Source organism: Pipra filicauda, unplaced genomic scaffold, assembly GCF_003945595.2.
Source record: "Pipra filicauda isolate LSUMZ 115617 unplaced genomic scaffold, ASM394559v2 scaffold124_size2119055_pilon, whole genome shotgun sequence".
NCBI lineage: Eukaryota > Metazoa > Chordata > Aves > Passeriformes > Pipridae > Pipra > Pipra filicauda.
In genome coordinates, this window is record NW_024103707.1 from 753,621 (window position 1) to 771,613 (window position 17,993).

Sequence of the window (17,993 nt, forward strand, 5' to 3'; positions counted from 1 at the left end):
AGTCTTCCTATGTCAGATTACTGCTGCTTGAGTAGAAGCCTTGGTATTAAACTGCTCTTCATCAGGAGTCATTGGTGTAGGGGTTTGAGCAACATGTGTCCTGGGAGCTGCCTGTGGGGGTTGGAGACTGCACAGCTGCTTTTCTACTGCTGTACCTCCCCACAAAGGGCTGCGATGGCCACGTGCCCCAAGACTTAAGTTTGTGTCTCATCAGCTCAGGAGCATGACAGCTGCCTGGGATCACTTAGTGAGGCTTGCCTTAATATCTGCATGTGGTGGGTTTGATCTGTGCACCTGCCCATTTGAGCTAATAGTGCAAATGCTCACTGACCCCTCTTGAGCTGTACTAAGACCTGTAATTCACAACTTCCAGGAGACTTTATTCTGCTTCCAGATGTTCTCAGCAGTGCAGCTCTTCTATGGAGACTATATCTTCCTCAATGTGAAATATGTTCAGGTGTTAGCTTCTTGATTCTGTTGCTTCCTTAGTCTTTAAATTGTTAGGAACCAAGAGTGGAAGGGAAGTGATGTAGCTTTACAGTTAATGGGGTAAGCAGAGGTCACGTACCTTCCATGTGCTCACTTGGGGATAGTGGTATGAAGTACTCGTGTGGACTGAACTTTTGCTATTGTGTAATTATCTAGGACTTAGGAGCCGGGCTCTTGGAAGCTGTTTCTATCAGCACTGTACTTCAAGTGTGGAGGCTAAAGCCTGTCTTGAATGACCAACGGAGTCCCATCACTTGTTTGCAGGCCTAGGTGCAGGATAGAGTGAGCCTGGGTCACTTAAGTACATGTAGTCCAAGCTCCTGTGTAAAACAGGCCCAGATAGAGCTGGATCACCCAATCTAGTTTAGTTCTGTGTATCTCCACAGATAGCATTTTTCACACAGTACTTAATCTTGTAACTACTGTTTCTTCCTGGTTGGAATTTCCCTGATTCTGAGTTGTACCTGTTGCATCTTGTCCTGCCCTGTAAGCCTCTGCAAAGAGCCTGGCTCTATCCCCTCCCATGAATGAGGTAACTGTAGACTCTTCAGCCTTTTATTATGGGTGAACAAACTCTGTTTTCTCCACCATCTGTTCTCACTGCCCTCTGCTTAACTTGCTGTAGTCTGTCACAGCCTTTCTTGTACTGGAGAACAAGAAATTGGATGTGGCATTCTGTGTCTGCTCTGACTGATGTGAGAGGTATGAGCAGATTGTCATAACTGCCTTACCTGCTGGCTCCAGAGCCAGCTCTAGCAGCCTGCAAGGGTGTGCTGGCTTATGTTCAACTTCTGCAATGCTGTTCCCCAATCTGTGGTGTTGCTCTGGAGTTAATTGCCCCTCAAGGTTAAGAGGTGCTGGCAAGGTTAATACAACCCCTGCATCTCTGGCTTGAGAAAAGGAAGAAATACCCAGTTACGCAGTTGTGAGATCCCAGCTGCAGCACTAGAGGGCAACAGGGCAAGCAGGCATGTAAGGTCTCAGTGTCCCTATGAATGTGCTTAGAGCTGGAAGAGGACGCCCTTTTATTACAGCTAGAAGTGGCTGATGATCAAGTTCATTTTGGCTTAGCTCAGGCAATTGGATACCGCTGTCCTAGGATGCCCTTTCTGCTAGCTGATGCCCTTTCTAGCAGTTGGCAGGGCAATTAAGGTGACACCTCTTCCTGCTTATGGAGTAAGCCTGTTTTCTCAGGTAGCAGCAGCAAAGGTTGTAACAGTAAGTCAGATTTTTCTAGCTGAAGCACATGCAGTTAAGTAAAAACTATTGTGTAAGCAAGAATGAGAAACAAAATAGCTGTTTAAGGGATATACTACATTTCTCTTGGGCCATCCAAGCACCACTGCTCAGGAGATGGTAACAACAGGTCCTGCATTCCCTGTTGCACTGACCTTCACTGAGTTCAGGGTAGTGGACACTCATCCCTTACATATGTGAATTTGTGACTTATGCTGACTCCTGGTATTCTTCTGACGGAAACCTTATAGCCTATATCATGGTAATGTAAAAACTTAGAAGTTGAGGTGAACCTTAATGCTAGAACTGTCTTTGGTACTAAAGAAGCAACAGGCCAAGCGCTGAACCATGGGCTTCATTTTCCATAGTAGAAGATATAAAATTAGCAGTTGTTTCACAGCACCTTGCTCTAGCTGCCCCTTTCCCTTTGGTTTTAAGGGCTTTATACATTCATTGGTTGTAAAAAGTCTTTTCCTTTAATTCTAGAGAGGTGGTGATGTTGACTCCAATCTCTCTTTGTTTCTCAGCTAGATAAGCTTGTTAAATGGTGTTGCATAAACAATCATGAGGTACTCAGTAAATCAAATAAAACTTTATTCCCATGAATTCCTATACCATTATGAAGTTCTTAGCTGAACAACTGATACACATGTACAGCTTAAGCAGCTGTGAATGGAAAAATTCCTGCTTACATCAACTTCAGAAGGTAAACTCAAAAATGTCACCAGCTTCTTGCTGTAGGTTCAGTTTTAAATATCCTGCTTCTCTTGAAGCTTCAACTGCTATATTAAAAACTGCAACCATGAGCTTTAAAAAATGAAAGCAAAGACAAATCTAAGAAATAGATTGAAGTATTCCACTGCTGTGGAGTCAGTCCTCACCTTTTTGTAGCTATTAGAACCATGTACAAATATACTATTTCTCTTAGCTAGACAACTTTGAAAAGGAGAAGTCTAACAACTCTTCAAGTCTCACCCTCCTACCTGAATTATTTAAACATTTGGTATAAATTCCCTTTAAAGTACTGGCACTCCAGAGTATTGCTGCTCCTAGTGTATTATTCAATCAAGGTAAAGTGGTGCAATAGACACTGAAGATTCTTCAGCCCTGCCCTGCTTTAACTGCCTTTTCTGATGGTATATGAAAGGGAGATGAAGAAGAAGAGTTTGTGGAACTGCAGCAACCATTTTCCATCAGAGACTGTGACAATGTAAGAAATTAGCCAGCTTAGGTGCACCCTGGCTCCACTGCAAGAGGCAGCAGGTATTGAGATGATTTCATCTATGCTTAAAGCTTCTTCCTGTTTCTGGGATCTGAAAGGGAAGCTGTAACATGCAAAATGAGGCTGTTCCAGCTCTAACAAAGCTGGTTGCTGTGAGAAGATGCTACTCTCTGTGTAGCTGTGATGCTATCAGAGAGTCAAAGGGCTCTGTCTGTGCCCCCCCCCCCCCCACCACCACTGCTGGGCTGCACTTACAGCACACAGCATCGCTGAACAACTCCAGGCCCAAGCTTGTGCTGACCTGAGACCTGCTTGGACTTATTCCGGGATAAGACAGTAGCTGCTTCTTACAAGGCAGAGCATGCTTGTACAAAGAATGGTCTACCTCAAGAACAAAAGTGGCATCTGGAAATAGGTGTCACTGCATTATTTTGGGTAACACTAACTACACAGTTAATCAAGGAACATGACTAAGCAGGCATGCCCTCCAGGCCTGAAGGTGATACAAGCTATCCAGTCACATGAGCTTTTTCCACTCGGCTGAAGAGGCACAGCAAGGGGCAGGACTCAGCACAAGTAAGAGTGTGCTATACAAGAGACCATAGTGCCAGGTGTCTTTAAGAACAGTTCTAGCTCTCTGCTCCTCTTCAGCTTCCTGTCCTTCCAGCACATGGACTCGTTCATGACAAGGCGGCCCAAACAGGAGCCTGCACAAACTTACAATTCTGTGTTCAGAGCCAGCAGCTATTTCCAGCACTGTCCCGTATGTTAAACAGTGCTTAGCATATTCTACCACTTCTTGAAAGGATTTAGAAAACAATAAAATGCTGCATAGATTCCTTATCATTGTTACTGGGTTTCTTTTATCAAAAACGCATGCATATCATTTGTACAAGTTAGTAGGGGGTGAACACTTCCTACTTTTATAAGCCCATTCAGAAGGACAGAGTATGTAAGTCAGACACCATCTGCCAAGACCTTGGCAAGTCACGGAGCAGCTGGGAGCTGGAGAAGGACAGTGGTCTAGTTGAGGTTTATGTCCAAGTCATCCATAATCAGCATGATTAGACAAGACTCATGTTATTTTTGAGTCACACACCAGCAACAACTGGTAAAGGTCACTATGACAGCAGAGATGTAAAACCAGTGCTTTGCTGTAGGCAAATCATAGCCTACTGTTTCATGTTACATTAAACCCCACAGGTTAATAAGTCTTTTTAGCACCATTACAGGTCAGGAAATACAATTATGACATGCAATGTACCTAGTGCAGAATCTGCAAGATGGAGATAGTTCTGCTTGTGCAATTCAGGCAGTATGTACACAGCTCTATAAAAATCACCTGATTTTGAAAGATTACAAATCCTAGACTGGAGATGAGTTCCTAAAATTAGGTCACTGATTTGGCCCTCCTCAGACCATCATGTGATCTACATATTTTTGATCATTTATTTATAATAATCGTTTGTTCTTTATCTGCTGGAAGGTATCAGTAAGAATCTATTTGTTTCATCATAAGTTTCCGGCTGTACTCATAGGCAAGGAACAGTGCCCCGTTGGCCACAAACGCACGGATCATAGTTGGCGTTAGTCCAGAATACAAGGCAAGTACACCTGGAAATGAAATCAGAGCCAGTTAGTCATTTAATACATTGGCTGTCTGCATCAACCACCTTTGAGGGATACTGAAGCAAGCTTCTGCTTAGAGGAGCATGAACACAGACCTGAACTCAGTGGTGTAGCTGCTAACACAGTGTTACTGGATATTGATATAGGAGCATCTAGCATTGTAACATGAGTTTAGCCATGTAAGTGCTTATGTTAGAAGCTTATTTCAGGTATGACAAGGTCTTGGTCACCTGAGATACGCTTCACAGCAGATATACCACAGCTGGCAAGGAGACAGAAAAAACAGCAGGACTATGTTGGAGCTGTGCCCCAAGTAAAATTTAAGTTCTGAGGAGTATCTTCCCTAGCACTGGGGCCAGGATTCATATTTGCTGCCATGTACATTCTTAGACCATCTTCCAAAATGCCTGACCCAGGCCTTTTCCAGAGATGAGATGCTGAGGTAGATGTCTCCATGCCAGGCTGGACAGGGCTGTTTGATAAATCAATGATCAGCCATATATTAACTTCTAGAGGTGAAGAAAAATTCTGCATGGAACTTACCCAGTTCCTTCAATCTTCATGTAACCTAGGTTTGGTCATAGGTAATGGACCTCATTCCTTTATCTACTTTTAATACCTCCTGAGCTTTTGTTAGCTTTAAGTGAATAGTCTCCTAAACCAAGAAGCAGGGCAGATGCAGTAGGTCTCAATTCCTAGATTCCAAGCTTTCCAGACTAGATGAAGCATTAATATTTGTGTTTGCTAGAAACAGTTATTGTCTATCTCTAACACATTGTCACTGGACTAGATTTCTTATGCAATTTCAAGTGTTGAAGAGATAGATTTCAGTCTGTAGCCCTATAAAATTCAGCTGTTCTGCTTGCATACTTACCTTCAGTTCTCACAACAGTTACAAATGTTCCCATAAAGCCTGCCTGTTTTCCAGCCATTGAAAGAACCTGAATTCTAGATTTGACACAGTCCACAGGATACACAGAAATCCACAGACAGCTGCCTCCAAAACCTCCACTTAGTAGCAAAGGAACAGGACCTAAAGTTAACAAATAACCTTTTATACACACCACAATATTCACCGGCACAAATATAACATTATTTCATCTACAAAAGTCAAAGAGAACAGAGCAACCTGCTTATGACAAAAGAGCGGTTTCTTCTCCCTCCCAAGCCTTTAAGTTAATTTTAAACCACTGGTAAATTACAAGTTTAACTAGACGCTCAAAGGTTGTAAAGAGTGCCTCTTAGATTATTTGCCATGCTAAAAAACCATAACTCAGAATTCTGTCTTGTCTGTATTAACTAAATTTACTGCTTTAACACTTGTAACCACTTTCCAAGGCTAATTGTGAAATGGTTTAGAGTTATGTCATACAGTGTTACTAATCACCTATACAGAGATTTCTTTGGTACAGTAGAGTGAGTTATTTTGTGATCAGTCATTTTTTTGTGATGTACCCTGATTTTGTATTTCAGATCAGATGTTTATAAACATTTTGTAACAAACCAGTCCAGAATGCATGCAGCTGAAATCCTGACTCCCAGCAAGACAAAGTATTACTGTTCAGTCTTTCAACAGGACATAGGCAATCTTTATTCTGGCATTGCCACATTTTTTCACGTCTAATTTTCAATCTCAGTGTTCTCTTACTATCATTATAATTACATCTAATGGTCAGCATACATTTCAGCATACACTTGAGCATGCTGTTCAAGAGAATACAGATAAATACTTCAAAATCACTCTAAATGGCTGCTGAAATGAAATAGTTCAGAGTTGTGTTACACTGTACGGTCAGATATTTCAGCAGTTTTGTACTGTTAGCTCACTGTTTTCATTTTCCATTTATAATACATCCCGCTTCATTAGAAAGCAGTCACTTCAATAATTCATTACTATATATGCACAAAATGCAGACCTCCATATTTACTATTCCCAGTTTCCTTCATTTTACATGTATTGTACAACTGCTGTGCATCGTTAGTGTATCTTCATGGAAGATAAGCCCTCCCTTATGTCCCCCACAACAACATGCTAAAACGCACCTGGAAAAAGAGTCACCATACCTAAATCATCTTTTGATCTCCCAGAGGCAAAGAACGTCCGGCTCAGTTCATACCCTCCAAAGAAGAAGAAATAGCCTGGGACTTCCCGCAGCAAAGTGCTTGACAGGCCACGGTAAAATCCAAGGGGGCCATCCTTTTGAATAACACCCTTCACTACTGACCAAACTGTACTAATAGAGAGGTTGATCCAGTTAGTGATGCTTAATAGTCAGATAATGAGAGGTTACAGAACAAAGGCAACTACAGTGACAATTAAGGGCTAGACCTGTTGTGTAAACACCAGAATTAAAGTAAGACTTAGAACAAGATTCTGCTAGGAGCCCTTCACTGGCATCCAGCTTTACTAGTACCCAAAAGGCCTGCAGGCTGTGACCCTTCCAGCCACAACTCTGCTCTGATTAGCAAGGAACTACAAATGTGACACTGAGCCAATACAGAATTTGAAGTAATAATACACATAAAATGGTTTCAGAGATACTGGGCAGGGTGTATACTTACTTGTGTCCCTGGATTATCTTTCCTGACAACTGCATTTCATACATGGCCTGTAGCCGGCACTTCACCAGCTCTGTGGGGCAGAGGACAAGGGTGGCAAAGGCAGAGGCGAAGGAGCCTGCAGCAGCATTCTGCAGATCACTGCAAGAAAGAAACTGAAGAAGGTATTTGGGCAATGACCTTTAATGCAGTGGAGCCACCACACCACCAATCAGCTTCCTGAACCTCTACTCTAAATATCCTCAAGAAAAACTGGCAATCCTGGTAGAAAGAGTCTCGAGGGAAAAGGGCAGTTACTTGAACTAGAGAGAGGAAAAAACTAGCTCATCCTATCTTCTTTGCAACACAAAGACATCCTTTTGACACCCAGGAAGATATATTGCAACCTCTACCCTTTTTGCTGTACTTCAGTGATTGCAGCACAATAAACACCATCAAATATTCCCCTTTTTAGCTTTTATAAAGATTTCCATAGACTTGTTTTACTGGGCAACTTTTGGGTACTAGTTACTTCCTCAAAGAGAACAGGAGCAACAATCACCTCATATAGATAGATGTCAGTGTTTTCAAATTCACTTTACCAGTATTAATACAGGATTTCAGTGAAAGATGCTAGAAAACTGAAAGCAAGGCACAATGGATCACTGTAATCTTTCTATGGATGTATTACCATGAATGCAACAATGTGAATCAGAGATAGCACAGACAAACATAAACTACAACACTGAACAAGACAGCACTGTCATCTGCAATGACTCACAGTATTCCAAAACTAGAGCTTACTTTGTGGTGATTTTACACATACCACAAATTCTGGGGTTGCTAAACTGCCGGGACTCAAAAGGCTGGTATTTGAGGGTCATACTGATTTATGATGCATTTTAAACAGACAGGAGCTGCACAGTAGCATAGAAGTGGAGCTTCTCTCTTCTTTCAGAACCTGGGGAGTCGGCACAGCTGAGACCAACCTCATTGCAGCACAGAAATTCTTTCCATATAAGGGAGATGTTTGCCCTGTGTCCAGCAGTTTGATACATCTATAGTATCAGAGATTAAAGCTACAATTTTTCACCTTGCAGAAGCATCACGAAACTGAAGTTGTGACATGAAGCAAAGCTCATGACATAATCAGATATAGCAGTGACAGCTGTACACTCACGCTATTTGATCTTGAATCAACAAGACATTAAGCAGCCACCCTGGATCTGAAAAGCACCATTATCTGACCAAGGAAAGAAGGATCAGATGCCAAATGCACTTGCTATTGTTACATACTCAAATTACATTTCCATTCTGTATCTGACTCCAAGGACAGTAGTACACCAATGTACGGTTCAAAGTTTCCTGCACTACCTCCATTGCACACAGCATAAACATGCTGTCTCAGTCACATGAGATGATCCTAGGACCTCTGCACATCTGTGGTCTACCTCCCAGGATGATCATAAAAGAAGGTTAAGAAGTGAAACATGCTGGTAGGCCTACTGCCAACATTTTAGTGAATGGGAAACGGTAAGGAATCTGTAAGCTCAGCAAGCAGAAACCCTCTGATTTAAGAAAGCAATAAGGAAAGGTGAAAACAGTCTTGTCTCAGCTGAAGGGTCTTAACTGTCAGAAAACAGTGAAAAATAACGCAAGTAGAGATAATATGATTTGTTTCTTCACTTCATATTCCCCTCATAGAAGGTCTCAGTTTTAAGATACAGCATGTCTTAGTGTGACAGGAGAACACCTCACTTAATGTCACTTTTAGATTAATTGTCTTGCACTTAGGAAGCTACCCGTATCATGTCAGAGATCTCAAATGCAGAGTCATGGCCTGCTACTTCCACTGGAGACACATATGACAGAGGCAGAACAAAGCTATTAATACAAAGCTGAATGTGGTTAGCCTTGCATTACCCTTTGAATGAATGGAGTTAGGACAGTAAGAGAAGTCTTTTGCACCCTGTGGCATAGCACAAGGATGGAGAAGGTGCAGCTAATCTTAGTGCTGCACAGAAGACATACCTTAAGAAATGCAGTAAGGCACACTGAGACTGCTGGGCCACTGACAGCTCTAAAGTGATGCATCTGGAGAACAGCCATCCTAGCTAGAAGATCATAATCATTGTGCCAGTGCATAAATCCACAACCTGTTCACATCTCGAATACTCTGCACAACTCTGGTCTCATAAGCTAAATCCCCAGACACATTAGAATTACAGGAGTTTCAGAGAAAGACAGCGATGAAAGCTAAAGGAACAGCTTCAGAGTGCTCATTGATTAGGAGGGCTGCAATTCTCCCATATAAGAAAAGATTCAGGTGGGGAAGAGGGGCATGGAGCAATGGATAGAGATCTACAAAATCCCAGTGGCTAAGGATCAACAGTTACGGAGTTAATAACTATCGTCTGCAGGGCTCCCTGCCAAAGTGTACTTCAGAGGCAAGGTAATTAGACGAATTCAAGAGGAGACTGAACAAGTCTTCAAAAGATCCAAAGTCAGTGACTGGATCAAACCAGAATCAAGAAACCCTCTGAACTAAGAACAAACTTGGCAGAAGACTCAGTAAGTATTAAACACTTCTTTCTTATTCTTTAGGCAATCACTTTTTGCCAGTGTAGTAGACAATACACTGTTCAAAATGAGACCTTTCATCTAACCACCATTACATTCAAGCTTTTGAAACTTAAATAAATAATTTTTAAAAACAAGGCAGTATTAGAAAACTGTCCTTTCCCTTTAGTATGCCTCCCTGTAAGAAGAAACAGTAGCTCCCCTTCAAAATCAGAACAACCTAGACATCAAGGTGTTGCAATGCTCAGTTCCATTGATAAAAATGTTCCAGGTCTTGAATACTCCAGTTAAGTTGTGATTATCTAAACCAGCCAGCTATAGTGACTGGTTAGTAGGTGGCTCTATTATATTTAGACACCATATCATCACATAAAGGTCTATATTCCACTTTATACTGGCAGAGAAAGGCGTGGAACATCACTTGCACCCTGACAACACAGTATTGGCAAGTAGCAATGGCATGATTTTTTATTTATTTATTTTAAAACAGATTTTTATTACTAACCTGAGCTTTGTTTTCCTGTCAACTCCAACAATTCTTCTCACAATTTGTTGGCAAAATCCATAGCACATGAACAGAACAGAGTTCTCTGCAATGTTGGCTAGAAGTGCTGGTGTGGTTCCCTTGTAGAAGCCTCGAAACCCCACTTGCTTATAGGTTTTCACAAAACAGTCAACAAGTCCTTTGTACATGTTGGGGAACGTCTGCATCTTCACCTTTGCAGTGTCAAAGGGCTGGCCAGTCACCACGCATGCTGTCCCACCTAAGCAAGCAGTGGAAGTTAAGAGGGTGGCTGAAGGTTATCACAACTTTGACATCTATACTCAAGCACCAGTATTAGCAAAATCACACAAAAAGCAAAGATAAATTTAATTCTCTGTAGGAAAAGTGCACTGATTTTAGCACAATAGTATCAATTGTCAGTGGTGAATTTAGTTACCCTAAGAAATAAAAATCAGGCGAAGGGGCAGTAATAACACGATTATCATTAAACATTTCTTTACCTCATGAAAAGCAAGCATCTAAATGAATCAGCTCACGTGTATAAACTTGTGCTGAATTAGAAGTATTGTTCTGCAATCAAGTCACTTGTGTCAATGAGTTGAGTAGCATTTTCCTTTGCTTATTTATGATGTGATTGAGAAACCATCTGATTTTACATTCCAATAATAAAAAACACAAAAACCTCCTGAAAGATTAGTAATCAAGTTTTTCCTCCAGGGCAGAAGGAACACTGCTGAGAGTGCTAAACTGATCATATATAATAAGTTGATAACCAAAGACTCAAACCCTTTACTTCAAAACTCCAGATGGCTCTTAAGTACATTTATTTCCACATACTGGAAGAAAGTGTTGAGTATAAGCTGAAAAAGGACAAAAGGGCAAAGTTTCTCAACATGATATCTTTTCCAAACTGAACTGCAAGGTCAATACCCTGAAGACTTGTGAGATATTTCCATTAACGTCATCAGTAACCATTTCGCTCACAGTGCAGTGTCCCTCCACAAGATCTAACTCAATTCTGTAGCCTGCAGAAAGAGCTAATGTTACACTTTTTCAGTAAGAAACAGTGTACAGTGATAGCAATCTATTAGAAGCAGACACCTGCCAGGAAGCACATGATACGTGTGCCTTATATAGGCTTTATGGCTTTGCTTTTTTTAGAAAGAGAGAACCATCCTAAAACAGAAGTTCATCTTTAACCAAAGCAAGGTTGACATGCATATACCTTAAATTATCTGTAAATGGAGATAACAAAGTAACTGAAATGGAAACAAATGTGTGAATCCAATTAAGATTAGTTCTGTGTCTTTTATGTGGGGAGAAGAGTAAGCAAGTGTTTGTTTAAGGAATGTTATTTACAATCTGTTTTACTCTTTGCAAACACATTTGTGTTACATTCTTGCTCCTCTGCAAAGAGGTACTTCAGGCTTTTTGGAGAAATTCAAGTCTAGCTGCCATAAAACCTCATTCTCAACCAGATGGTTAAAAGCTTCAGAGCAAATCATGCAAGGAAGCACAAAGAGTTTCCTGTTATGCAAGGATAACCAAGGAGAAAAGTAGCTGGATCAGACCAGTAACATCCATGTAAGCTTCGAATGAAAAGCAGAGCTGGAAAGGCTCAGCCAATGGTATTTGCATGGAAGGTAGATATTAATTTACAGGGCAAATGCTAGGTTTCTGTAATAAAATAATGGCTACTACCCAGGAAAACCAGGAATGGTCTTGGAAATGTAAAGCTGAAAAATTGGGAGTTGACAGAGAATGGTTGTTCCAAAAAGACTGTCATCGGAGGTGGTACAAAAAGCCTAGTGAACTACAGCAAAGAACTTTGTAAGCCTCAAGATAAAGACCAAGGGTCCTAGCTATTATCTAAAATAGTAAAGAAAAAAATAATTCTTCCAGCCAGCAGTAAAGAGTCATAAAAAACCCAACTACAAACCAAAAACAAACAAGAAAACAAAAAAAGCCAAATCTGTTTGAACATTTAGACAAGTGTGGTTCTATAACAACATGGCAATAATGAGAAAAGAGTCCTACTGAATCAAGGAAGTAATCAGACGTTGCTTAGATCCTAGGCAAAGGACTATGACCCACAGAGAGTTAAATGACTTATTTTTTCTTGTTCAGAATTTACTTGCCCCAGTGTGTCGTTACTTAACAGGTAGTCAAGACTAGTATCTGGAGAGGAAGGTAAAATCAGGTTATGAATTTGCTGGAGGAACAAGCTGTTTGCTTACTTAGATACATTTTCTAAAGAGTGCAGAGACTGCCACACTGGACTCGTGCTATCTGTCACCCTTTGCTTTCTCATTGCACTGTTAACCTCCACTCTGACAAACGACCCCAAATAACTACTAGTGAACACAACACCATTAATACTGACATATTCACAGCATTAACAGAGTCATAAAAGGACTGACTGTAATAGTCATTGTATGGGAAAGAAAAAAAATCCATAAAATTGTCCAACTTGTTACAACAGTAAATCAGACAAATCTTCCACCTTTTCTGTATAAACACTGTTGGCTAAGAAATGTCAAAAAAGACCCCTTTTCCCTGGCAGAATTAAAAGCCACATCCCTCAGACACAGACATTACCAACATGGCAATATCAGCGAGACAATACAACCATTTCCACATAACTAGTCCAGTAAAACTTTATGGCACAGACTAGACTGAAAGGGAAGTCAGTTAAGTGAATTCATCATCAGTTCTACTACTGAGCTCCACAGCATTTAGAGGATGTTGTCTGAGCCAGTAACCCCGTCAGATAGCTTCTTGTCTCTTTCAATTAGAGAGGGTTCCTGTGACAAAAGCAGCACCTCAATCACTCAGGCACTGACTTCATTCCAAAACTCTGCTTGATTCTTGAACTCATGTAAACAGGAGAATTTAAACCTCCTTACAGAAGATGAAATAAGGGGTTATGCCTTCACTGCGTGGCAGGGGTTTCACTGGGGAAGAGCAAGAGTGATATAGTTACAACACTGGCTAAGGTCACTGCTTCACCTCTGTATCCTTAAAGTGCAGAAGGTGAGGCTTTTTATAGTAAAAGGACACTGCTTTTACATTTGTTAAAGGCATTAAAACTGTCTCTCAGAAGTTTTGTGCAATTAAGCTCTCTCCAGCATTACCTGCAGCTCCTGCTGTGAGGTCAATAGCAGCCTGAATAGCAGAGTTAATCCTCATGCTTCACACTTGTTTACCGGTTACTTCAGAGCAAAGTCTCCTGTTTCCTCGTAGGTATGGAGATAGTTGTCTCCTGAGGGAAGAGAAAGATACACAATTTACAATAACTTGACAGGCAAAAGCATCACAGGAATGCTTTCACATCCACTCTTCCATTTAGAGCCAGAAATTCTTGTGCCCAGGAGTGAGACTTAGCATATTTGTATTTTGACCAATTTTGCTGCATTAAGCATGTCTCCTGGAGTATTACACCTAGCTTCATCTTTCTTGGACTTTCCAGCTTCTAATTTCCCTGGATATCTCAAATGAAAGCAAAGAGTACATCCAGGGAACAGTGCTGAGCATTACCTTTATATTGATTATAGAAGCATAGTCTCACATCAGGTGTCTAAGGCTAGCTGGCAGGAATATTTCACCCCTGTCTCAGCTCCTCACCTATAAAAAAAACCAGAGAATCTCCTCTCCTCATGGTGAAGAGCAGGTAAGAAAACTATCCATGATGATACAAGTACATTAAGTGGTTCTCAAAAGATGAGTAGAATGGAAATGAACATGAACATCTTGAATTGTGTCTGGCTGTCATGTTCCCAGTGCAAGTTCCACACACCAGCATATTATAAATAAGAATTGCAACTCATCTCTCAGTAAGGCAGCTGGAAAGCAGAAATACAAAGGTGACACTTTGAAATAAAGCATTCAAATGAATTCAAATTTCAAATTTGCAGCAAGGTACACTGGGCAAGCAGTTAAGCTTATATATCTGGGACAAAAGAGCTCCAGCTGTTTCAGAACCATGCTGCTGAGTGAGACACTTGGCTGGTAGTGCTGTCAAAAAGCTGCAGGAGTCTTAAAATTTACCACACAAATATACACGTGAATCAGCACCTCATTGACTTTTAAGCCTGGCTTCAAGCACAGTATATCAGTAAACAGAACAGTTTTCACTCTTTTACCTACCGTAGTACTTCTTTTGAAGCCTGTTACTTCTCAAAATATATTTTGGGGTAATACGAATGGGAAACAATTTCCAGTAGGCTACACTGAAAGGATAATAAAAAAATCATACTGTATAAAACACAGCCGTTGTACAAGAAGCACAGATACTTGAATACAAGCAAGGCTTTAAGAAAACCTGTCTCTAAAAAGATTTACTATTCCTGAACCTTAAAAAATACTCCAGTAGGCCAAATACTGTTACTCAGTGACTTTACCCATCCAATCTGTTTCAGATGTGCTGCATAAATCTAAACATAATGGATTTAAAACAAAATAAATAATTACTCTTGTAATAAATGGCACTAACACATTCAGTTTTCAAATTGTGGCTCCAGATTTGAACTGTTTTGCTACTGACACCATAGCATGCTAGGTGTTATTTCACAATGGAGACTCCAAGGCCAAATTGCACTTTGTTATCCCATATACCTCATTAGTGCTCACACAGCACTCCACAGTTTTGCACCTAATTTAGAGGAAAAGAACAACAGATCAGTGAGACAGACTTTGAATGAAGGGAATTACTAGAGAGCAACAACTGCTTGTGTTCAGTAAAATATACACTGCTTTCATCGTGCTGAGTGCTTATCGACTTGTGCCAGTCCCTAAAGGGAGCACATGCCAAATCACCCACAGAAAACTTGGCAGCAGAAGGAAAAAAAATATGCCTATAAAAACATGGACTTTAAGAGCAAAGGAAGTCTAGCTGCCTGATCCATATCATCACAGTGTCACTTTCATCAAATTTAAGCCTTAGTCAAAACTAAACCAGTATTATATATGTACATACCTATTTTTTTCTTATTTGTAATAACACTAAAAGATTAAAAGCTGCTTGTAGATAAAGCAAGGCAACAACTGCTCTGTTATTTCCAAATCGAACCCAAGCCTCAAACCTCAAAACAGAAGCATTAGTTAGTGTAACAGGTCCTGCTGGGTCCTCCGCCCGCAGCCCTAGATGTTTCTCCCTGCTGATGCCTTCTCCAAACACTGAGTAGCTAAACCCAGAAGGCAGTCCTGCTTCTTGCCGTAGCCCGCACGGGCAGGCCGTGACTCCGCTCCCCAAGGTCTCAGCAGGCCGGCACCCCGCCGCAGCAGAGCGGGGCGGTACCGGGGCTCACCGCGCCGGGCTGTCACACGTGCTCGCGGCCGCTGCGGGCGGGCCGGGCAGGGGCCACACCGCAGCTCAGGCTCCTTCGGGGAGGAAGGCTCAGGATTCCCGTTCCGCCAACACCCGCCCATTCGGAGCAGGACGCCCTGGCCTGCGTTCTGCGGAGGCCCGGGGGAGCAGAGCCCGCCCGACCCCGGCCCAGCGCCTCTCCCGGGCGGCCGCACGCGCCGCCGCTTCCCGAGGGGCCCCACCCCGCGCCCGCCGCGCATCCCAGGCCTGCCCGCCCGGCTCCCGAGCCGGGGGGACTCCCAGCCCGGCCGACCCGCTGCCCCCGCCCGGCACCGCCACTCACCAGAACCGCCGTCCCCCCACTAGAACGGTCCCGCCGCCGCTGCCCTCCCCATAGATATATATATATGGAGGCGGCGATGGAGGCGGCGCGGCCCCGCCGTGGCCCGGGAAATGCGCGGGCCGGGGTAGTGGCGGGGGGGGCGGCGGGGCTGGGCTGTGTTTAAGCTGGGGCTGGGCGGTGTTTAAGCTCATTGAGCAGGATGCAGCCGAATCTATGAATTACAACCATAGTATTTTTTTTCTTTTTTTTTTGGTTGGGTGGTTGGGTTTTCTTTTAAATTTTGTTATAAAGAAGGATTTATTTAGGAATTGCGTACTCTGGAATAACAGCGGTTTGTGTTATGACTCCGGAGACACTCTCCTAAGCTGTCACTTTAATGATCCTGTCGCATATATAGTGGCCTAAACCACTGTGGTGAGTGCTAATATCACTTTCCTCAGCTGAAACTACAGAGCACTTTTTTTTTCCCTTTTGATTTGCAGTTAACTGAAGTGCTTGCAATAAGGCTTGTCAGAAACAATGCCCGGTTGAAAGCAGTACATCATGTATATCAGTGGTCAGTCATACTTGGGAAACACTGTATGCCTGTAATCCCTGTTGAGCTGCACGCATGTTTGTGTGGATTGGATACCCAGACCTACATATTTGAGCTTAGATCCATTTTTTTTCCACCAAATAAATCTGATGGCTCCTACTTTCAAAGCCCAAACCAAGGCAAAAGCATTATAAATACCATAAAGTTAAGTATTTATTTTTCCCCATCACTTTTAATTAATTGTAGAGTTCAGATTTGATTTTTCTATATGGTTATTTTCTTGAAATATTTATTTTAAATGGTTTATCATAGAATCATAGAATGGCCTGGGGTGGAAGGGACTTTAAGGATTATCTAGTTCTAACTCCCCCGCTGTGGGCAGATACCTTTCACTAGACGTAGTTGATCAGAGTTCCAGCCAGCTTGGCTTTGAACACTCTTAGGGATGGGGTATCCACAGCTCCTTTTGGCAATTTGTTCCAGTGCCTCATCACTCTCAGAGTAAAGAATTTCTTCCTAAAATCTAATCTAAACTTTCTGTCTTTCAGTTTGAAGCCATTCCCCCTTGTCCTGTCACTACATGCTTTTTTAAATAGTTGCTTTCTGTCTCTCTGTTAGGCTCCCTTCAGGTACTGGAAGGTCACAATTGGGTCACCCTGAAGCCTCCTCTTTTCCATTCTGAATATCCCAATTCTCTCAGACTCTCCTCGTAGGAGAAGTGCTTCTGCCCTCTAACCAACTTGGTGAGCCTCCTCAGGACTTGCTCCCAACAGGTTGATATCCTTCCTGTGCTCGTGACCCCAGAGCTGGATTCAGTATTCAAGGTGTGGCAATTGTGAAGGAACAACAAGCTAGGTTATAAATGGCTTTAGAAATTGAATTATAAATTATTTTATTTCTTTAATGTAAAAAAAAATTGCTGGGTCTGTGGTAACCAGTTAGTGATTGTGATTTAGTTGCACAGCTCAAATAACCGGCAATATTAAAGAGATTACTGTTTAGTTGCAAAGAATTTTGATCTGTGTGGTGATTTCCTTTTCAGCAGGATGGCAGCATTGTTGGAAGATCCAGTCAGTGAAAACCATCTAACTCCCAATGCAGTGAAACTTGTGATTAATATGTCATTAAACCACGTGCTGCCTGCCATTGCCATTTGCCAGCTAAAACATCAGGCCTTGCGTATTTCAGGATGCTTCTTCATAACCACATTCCTCGGGCAGACCACCAGGACCCATCTGCTCTTGTTTGGACTCTGTACAAGAGATGGAGATGGTGACAGCACTTGAAATAATTGCGTGGGAGATTTTGTAGCCATGGAATGCAGCACTACAATGAGCATATTGCCACCACGTGGCTATTTCTGCTGCCTGCACCCGTGGCTACTCAGCCAAACTATACTTTTGTCCCTGCACTGGGCTGGCATGGAGGACTTCTGGGTTTTAAAGAGGGATTTATTTAGGAATTGTGTACCCTGAAATAACAGCAGTTTGTGTGTACAGGGGAACCATAGCAGAACTGCCATAATTACTGAGACACTCTCCTAAGATGAGATGTCAATCTGTTTATTTAAGGAGTTTAACTTCATGCTTCACCTCAAAGGATTTAAACATG

General features: G+C 42.0%; 1 protein-coding gene across 4 annotated transcripts; it reads right to left on the minus strand.

The window, feature by feature from the left end:
* Positions 1-2,302: 2,302 nt before the first annotated feature.
* Positions 2,303-15,951, minus strand: SLC25A15 (solute carrier family 25 member 15). 4 transcript variants are annotated; one of them, XM_039389260.1, is made up of 10 exons: positions 15,506-15,657; positions 15,175-15,280; positions 14,346-14,428; positions 13,737-13,823; positions 13,334-13,461; positions 10,200-10,458; positions 7,139-7,276; positions 6,641-6,810; positions 5,451-5,609; positions 2,303-4,561 (listed from the first exon to the last, which is right to left on the minus strand). In XM_039389260.1, exons 5-10 carry the CDS (start codon positions 13,386-13,388, stop codon positions 4,437-4,439), a joined length of 906 nt encoding a protein of 301 aa, XP_039245194.1. In that variant the 5' UTR covers positions 13,389-13,461; positions 13,737-13,823; positions 14,346-14,428; positions 15,175-15,280; positions 15,506-15,657; the 3' UTR covers positions 2,303-4,436. The 4 variants fall into 4 exon arrangements, with proteins under 4 accessions (XP_039245194.1, XP_039245190.1, XP_039245187.1 ...); XM_039389256.1 differs by lacking the exons at positions 13,737-13,823; positions 15,506-15,657 and adding an exon at positions 15,848-15,951; XM_039389253.1 differs by lacking the exon at positions 13,737-13,823 and having other exon boundaries at positions 15,506-15,656.
* Between the last annotated feature and the right edge of the window lie 2,042 nt (positions 15,952-17,993).